At 29.6% G+C, this 10,000-nt stretch overlaps 1 protein-coding gene across 1 annotated transcript in view; it reads left to right on the top strand.

Annotated features, from left to right (window-relative positions):
* Positions 1-10,000, top strand: part of skic2 (SKI2 subunit of superkiller complex) — a 65,325-nt gene that overhangs the window by 35,652 nt on the left and 19,673 nt on the right. Inside the window, exons 22-23 of the mRNA XM_087786151.1 lie at positions 8,526-8,630; positions 8,710-8,845. Of these exons, the coding sequence (XP_087642277.1) occupies positions 8,526-8,630; positions 8,710-8,845 (241 nt within the window). The remainder of the gene's footprint in view (positions 1-8,525; positions 8,631-8,709; positions 8,846-10,000) is intronic.

Genomic DNA, 10,000 nt, shown 5'->3' with positions numbered 1-10,000 from the left:
TTTCCATGTATATACACATGTATAGTGAACACACATATATATGTATATATTTCCATGTATATACACATGTGTAGTGAACACGCATATATATGTATATATTTACATGTATATACACATGTATAGTGAACACACATATATATGTATATATTTCCATGTATATACACACACATATACATACACACACATATATATTTCCATGTATATACACATGTGTAGTGAACACACACATATATATGTATATATTTCCATGTATATACACATGTGTTGTGAACACACATATATATGTATATATTTCCATGTATATACACATGTGTAGTGAACACGCATATATATGTATATATTTACATCTATATACACATGTATTGTGAACACACATATATACGTATATATTTCCATGTATATACACATGTGTAGTGAACACACATATATATGTATATATTTCCATGTATATACACATGTGTAGTGAACACACATATATATGTATATATTTCCATGTATATACACATGTGTAGTGAACACACATATATATGTATATATTTCCATGTATATACACATGTGTAGTGAACACACATATATATGTATATATTTCCATGTATATACACATGTGTACTGAACACACATATATGTATATATTTCCATGTATATACACATGTGTAGTGAACACACATATGTATATATTTCCATGTATATACACATGTGTAGTGAACACACATATATATGTATATATTTCCATGTATATACACACATGTATTGTGAACACACACACATATATATATATTTTCATGTATATACACACACATATATATATATATTTCCATGTATATACACACATATACATATACAAACATATATATGTATATATTTCCATGTATATACACACACATATACATATACAAACATATATATATATATTTCCATGTATATACACACACATATACATACACACACATATATATTTCCATGTATATACACATGTGTAGTGAACACACACATATATATGTATATATTTACATCTATATACACATGTATTGTGAACACACATATATATGTATATATTTCCATGTATATACACATGTGTAGTGAACACACATATATATGTATATATTTCCATGTATATACACATGTGTAGTGAACACACATATATATGTATATATTTCCATGTATATACACATGTGTACTGAACACACATATATGTATATATTTCCATGTATATACACATGTGTAGTGAACACACATATGTATATATTTCCATGTATATACACATGTGTAGTGAACACACATATATATGTATATATTTCCATGTATATAAACACATGTATTGTGAACACACACACATATATATATATTTTCATGTATATACACACACATATATATATATTTCCATGTATATACACACATATACATATACAAACATATATATGTATATATTTCCATGTATATACACACACATATACATATACAAACATATATATATATATTTCCATGTATATACACACACATATACATACACACACATATATATTTCCATGTATATACACATGTGTAGTGAACACACACATATATATGTATATATTTACATCTATATACACATGTATTGTGAACACACATATATATGTATATATTTCCATGTATATACACACACATATACATACACACACATATATATTTCCATGTATATACACATGTGTAGTGAACACACACATATATATGTATATATTTCCATGTATATACACATGTGTTGTGAACACACATATATATGTATATATTTCCATGTATATACACATGTGTAGTGAACACGCATATATATGTATATATTTCCATGTATATACACATGTATTGTGAACACACATATATACGTATATATTTCCATGTATATACACATGTGTAGTGAACACACATATATATGTATATATTTCCATGTATATACACATGTGTAGTGAACACACATATATATGTATATATTTCCATGTATATACACATGTGTAGTGAACACACATATATATGTATATATTTCCATGTATATACACATGTGTAGTGAACACACATATATATGTATATATTTCCATGTATATACACATGTGTACTGAACACACATATATGTATATATTTCCATGTATATACACATGTGTAGTGAACACACATATATATGTATATATTTCCATGTATATACACACACATATACATACACACACACATATATATTTCCATGTATATACACATGTGTAGTGAACACACATATATATGTATATATTTCCATGTATATACACATGTATAGTGAACACACATATATATGTATATATTTCCATGTATATACACATGTATAGTGAACACACATATATATGTATATATTTCCATGTATATACACATGTGTAGTGAACACACATATGTATATATTTCCATGTATATACACATGTGTAGTGAACACACATATATATGTATATATTTCCATGTATATACACATGTATAGTGAACACACATATATATGTATATATTTCCATGTATATACACATGTATAGTGAACACACATATATATGTATATATTTCCATGTATATACACATGTGTAGTGAACACACATATATATGTATATATTTCCATGTATATACACATGTATAGTGAACACACATATATATGTATATATTTCCATGTATATACACATGTATAGTGAACACACATATATGTATATATTTCCATGTATATACACATGTGTAGTGAACACACATATATATGTATATATTTCCATGTATATACACACACATATACATACACACACATATATATATTTCCATGTATATACACATGTGTAGTGAACACACATATATATGTATATATTTCCATGTATATACACATGTATAGTGAACACACATATATATGTATATATTTCCATGTATATACACATGTATAGTGAACACACATATATATGTATATATTTCCATGTATATACACATGTGTAGTGAACACACATATGTATATATTTCCATGTATATACACATGTGTAGTGAACACACATATATATGTATATATTTCCATGTATATACACATGTATAGTGAACACACATATATATGTATATATTTCCATGTATATACACATGTATAGTGAACACACATATATATGTATATATTTCCATGTATATACACATGTGTAGTGAACACACATATATATGTATATATTTCCATGTATATACACATGTGTAGTGAACACACATATATATGTATATATTTCCATGTATATACACATGTATAGTGAACACACATATATATGTATATATTTCCATGTATATACACATGTGTAGTGAACACACATATATATGTATATATTTCCATGTATATACACACACATATACATACACACACATATATATTTCCATGTATATACACATGTGTAGTGAACACACATATATATGTATATATTTCCATGTATATACACATGTATAGTGAACACACATATATATGTATATATTTCCATGTATATACACATGTATAGTGAACACACATCTATATGTATATATTTCCATGTATATACACATGTGTAGTGAACACACATATATATGTATATATTTCCATGTATATACACATGTATAGTGAACACATATATATATGTATATATTTCCATGTATATACACATGTATAGTGAACACACATATATATGTATATATTTCCATGTATATACACATGTGTAGTGAACACGCATATATATGTATATATTTACATGTATATACACATGTATAGTGAACACACATATATATGTATATATTTCCATGTATATACACACACATATACATACACACACATATATATTTCCATGTATATACACATGTGTAGTGAACACACACATATATATGTATATATTTCCATGTATATACACATGTGTTGTGAACACACATATATATGTATATATTTCCATGTATATACACATGTGTAGTGAACACGCATATATATGTATATATTTACATCTATATACACATGTATTGTGAACACACATATATACGTATATATTTCCATGTATATACACATGTGTAGTGAACACACATATATATGTATATATTTCCATGTATATACACATGTGTAGTGAACACACATATATATGTATATATTTCCATGTATATACACATGTGTAGTGAACACACATATATATGTATATATTTCCATGTATATACACATGTGTAGTGAACACACATATATATGTATATATTTCCATGTATATACACATGTGTACTGAACACACATATATGTATATATTTCCATGTATATACACATGTGTAGTGAACACACATATGTATATATTTCCATGTATATACACATGTGTAGTGAACACACATATATATGTATATATTTCCATGTATATACACACATGTATTGTGAACACACACACATATATATATATTTTCATGTATATACACACACATATATATATATATTTCCATGTATATACACACACATATACATATACAAACATATATATGTATATATTTCCATGTATATACACACACATATACATATACAAACATATATATATATATTTCCATGTATATACACACACATATACATACACACACATATATATTTCCATGTATATACACATGTGTAGTGAACACACACATATATATGTATATATTTACATCTATATACACATGTATTGTGAACACACATATATATGTATATATTTCCATGTATATACACACACATATACATACACACACATATATATTTCCATGTATATACACATGTGTAGTGAACACACACATATATATGTATATATTTCCATGTATATACACATGTGTTGTGAACACACATATATATGTATATATTTCCATGTATATACACATGTGTAGTGAACACGCATATATATGTATATATTTACATCTATATACACATGTATTGTGAACACACATATATACGTATATATTTCCATGTATATACACATGTGTAGTGAACACACATATATATGTATATATTTCCATGTATATACACATGTGTAGTGAACACACATATATATGTATATATTTCCATGTATATACACATGTGTAGTGAACACACATATATATGTATATATTTCCATGTATATACACATGTGTAGTGAACACACATATATATGTATATATTTCCATGTATATACACATGTGTACTGAACACACATATATGTATATATTTCCATGTATATACACATGTGTAGTGAACACACATATATATGTATATATTTCCGTGTATATACACACACATATACATACACACACACATATATATTTCCATGTATATACACATGTGTAGTGAACACACATATATATGTATATATTTCCATGTATATACACATGTATAGTGAACACACATATATATGTATATATTTCCATGTATATACACATGTATAGTGAACACACATATATATGTATATATTTCCATGTATATACACATGTGTAGTGAACACACATATGTATATATTTCCATGTATATACACATGTGTAGTGAACACACATATATGTATATATTTCCATGTATATACACATGTATAGTGAACACACATATATATGTATATATTTCCATGTATATACACATGTATAGTGAACACACATATATATGTATATATTTCCATGTATATACACATGTGTAGTGAACACACGTATATATGTATATATTTCCATGTATATACACATGTATAGTGAACACACATATATATGTATATATTTCCATGTATATACACATGTATAGTGAACACACATATATATGTATATATTTCCATGTATATACACATGTGTAGTGAACACACATATATATGTATATATTTCCATGTATATACACACACATATACATACACACACATATATATATTTCCATGTATATACACATGTGTAGTGAACACACATATATATGTATATATTTCCATGTATATACACATGTATAGTGAACACACATATATATGTATATATTTCCATGTATATACACATGTATAGTGAACACACATATATATGTATATATTTCCATGTATATACACATGTGTAGTGAACACACATATGTATATATTTCCATGTATATACACATGTGTAGTGAACACACATATATATGTATATATTTCCATGTATATACACATGTATAGTGAACACACATATATATGTATATATTTCCATGTATATACACATGTATAGTGAACACACATATATATGTATATATTTCCATGTATATACACATGTGTAGTGAACACACATATATATGTATATATTTCCATGTATATACACATGTGTAGTGAACACACATATATATGTATATATTTCCATGTATATACACATGTATAGTGAACACACATATATATGTATATATTTCCATGTATATACACATGTGTAGTGAACACACATATATATGTATATATTTCCATGTATATACACACACATATACATACACACACATATATATTTCCATGTATATACACATGTGTAGTGAACACACATATATATGTATATATTTCCATGTATATACACATGTATAGTGAACACACATATATATGTATATATTTCCATGTATATACACATGTATAGTGAACACACATATATATGTATATATTTCCATGTATATACACATGTGTAGTGAACACACATATATATGTATATATTTCCATGTATATACACATGTATAGTGAACACATATATATATGTATATATTTCCATGTATATACACATGTATAGTGAACACACATATATATGTATATATTTCCATGTATATACACATGTGTAGTGAACACACATATATATGTATATATTTCCATGTATATACACATGTATAGTGAACACACATATATATGTATATATTTCCATGTATATACACACACATATACATACACACACACATATATATTTCCATGTATATACACATGTATAGTGAACACACATATATATGTATATATTTCCATGTATATACACACACATATACATACACACACACATATATATTTCCATGTATATACACACAGTTATAGTGAACACACATATACATGTATATATTTCCATGTATATACACATGTATAGTGAACACACATATATATGTATATATTTCCATGTATACACACATGTATAGTGAACACACATATATATGTATATATTTCCATGTATATACACATGTATAGTGAACACACATATATATGTATATATTTCCATGTATACACACATGTATAGTGAACACACATATATATGTATATATTTCCATGTATATACACATGTATAGTGAACACACATATATATGTATATATTTCCATGTATATACACACACATATACATACACACACATATATATTTCCATGTATATACACATGTGTAGTGAACACACATATATATGTATATATTTCCATGTATATACACATGTATAGTGAACACACATATATATGTATATATTTCCATGTATATACACATGTATAGTGAACACACATATATATGTATATATTTCCATGTATATACACATGTGTAGTGAACACACATATATATGTATATATTTCCATGTATATACACATGTATAGTGAACACATATATATATGTATATATTTCCATGTATATACACATGTATAGTGAACACACATATATATGTATATATTTCCATGTATATACACATGTGTAGTGAACACACATATATATGTATATATTTCCATGTATATACACATGTATAGTGAACACACATATATATGTATATATTTCCATGTATATACACACACATATACATACACACACACATATATATTTCCATGTATAAGGTAAGGTAAGGTAAGGTAAGGTAAAACTTTATTGATCCCTCAGGAGGTCTCCTTTGGGAAATTGTTTTTTTACAATAGCCAGCAATTTTTCATAAACAATAAAAAAATAATACATAAAAAATAAAATAAGAAGAACATAAAGAGGAAGAACAAGATGACACAATCTAAGTCTAAAGACAAAGACAAAGAACATAGGTCAAGGAAAGAAAAACAACAAAGACAAAGATACAAAGACTAACATGGAACAGAACATCCAGATACTCTCACTCCACTCCTGCCCCCGAACTCAGAATATGTATATATATATATATATGTATATACACATGTATAGTGAACACACATATATATGTATATATTTCCATGTATATACACACACATATACATACACACACACATATATATTTCCATGTATATACACACAGTTATAGTGAACACACATATACATGTATATATTTCCATGTATATACACATGTATAGTGAACACACATATATATGTATATATTTCCATGTATACACACATGTATAGTGAACACACATATATATGTATATATTTCCATGTATATACACATGTATAGTGAACACACATATATATGTATATATTTCCATGTATACACACATGTATAGTGAACACACATATATATGTATATATTTCCATGTATATACACATGTATAGTGAACACACATATATATGTATATATTTCCATGTATACACACATGTGTAGTGAACACACACATATATATGTATATATTTCCATGTATACACACATGTATAGTGAACACACACCTTGTTGATGTGTTCAGGCTGCTCTGCTGGAGTCGACCACTGGACTGAAGGCCTTGTCTGTGGGAAGAGTGATCGTCGTCAACAACAGTCAACACTTCAACGCTCTGGGCGTCATCATCCAGGTAGGAGCAGCTGAGGTTCATCATCCAGGTAGGAGCAGCTGAGGTTCAGGTGTGGGTTCAACTCTCACTGCCCTCTCAGGCGTCGGTGGACCTGCTCAACGCCTCCTTCACGGCGCTGCTCATCTGCGAGAGAGGAAACGAACACGGAGAAGTGAGAAGGAAGGTAGACATTCCTTTCCATCACTACATCAACACAACTCTGTTCGTCCCTGAAGGTGAGTCGACAACTGCTGCTCTCTGACTCACACTCTCTACACTCACTCATAGTCCTTTTACCAACACACAATCGTCCACGACTCACACAATCGTCCAGGACTCACACAATCGTCCAGGACTCACACCATCGTCCAGGACTCACACAATCGTCCAGGACTCACACAATCCTCCACGACTCACACAATCCTCCACGACTCACACAATCCTCCACGACTCACACAATCCTCCACGACTCACACAATCGACTCACACAATCGACTCACACAATCGACTCACACAATCGACTCACACAATCGACTCACACAATCGACTCACACAATCGACTCACACAATCGACTCACACAATCGACTCACACAATCGTCCACGAATCACACAATCGACTCACACAATCGACTCACACAATCGTCCACGAATCACACAATCGACTCACACAATTGTCCACGACTCACACAATAGACTCACACAATCGTCCACGAATCACACAATCGACTCACACAATCGTCCACGACTCACACAATCGACTCACACAATCGTCCACGACTCACACAATCGTCCACGAATCACACAATCGACTCACACAATCGACTCACACAATCGTCCACGACTCACACAATCGTCCACGAATCACACAATCGACTCACACAATCGACTCACACAATCGACTCACACAATCGACTCACACAATCGACTCACACAATCGACTCACACAATCGACTCACACAATCGACTCACACAATCGACTCACACAATCGACTCACACAATCGACTCACACAATCGTCCACGAATCACACAATCGACTCACACAATCGACTCACACAATCGTCCACGAATCACACAATCGACTCACACAATTGTCCACGACTCACACAATCGACTCACACAATCGTCCACGAATCACACAATCGACTCACACAATCGTCCACGACTCACACAATCGACTCACACAATCGTCCACGACTCACACAATCGACTCACACAATCGACTCACACAATCGACTCACACAATCGACTCACACAATCGACTCACACAATCGACTCACACAATCGACTCACACAATCGACTCACACAATCGTCCACGACTCACACAATCGACTCACACAATTGTCCACGACTCACACAATAGACTCACACAATCGTCCACGACTCACACA

The sequence above is a fragment of the Callionymus lyra genome, chromosome 3, assembly GCF_982586985.1.
Source record: "Callionymus lyra chromosome 3, fCalLyr1.hap1.1, whole genome shotgun sequence".
Classification (NCBI taxonomy): domain Eukaryota; kingdom Metazoa; phylum Chordata; class Actinopteri; order Syngnathiformes; family Callionymidae; genus Callionymus; species Callionymus lyra.
The sequence above is the reverse complement of the archived record's forward strand: the minus strand, read 5'-3'. Positions and strand labels throughout refer to the sequence as shown.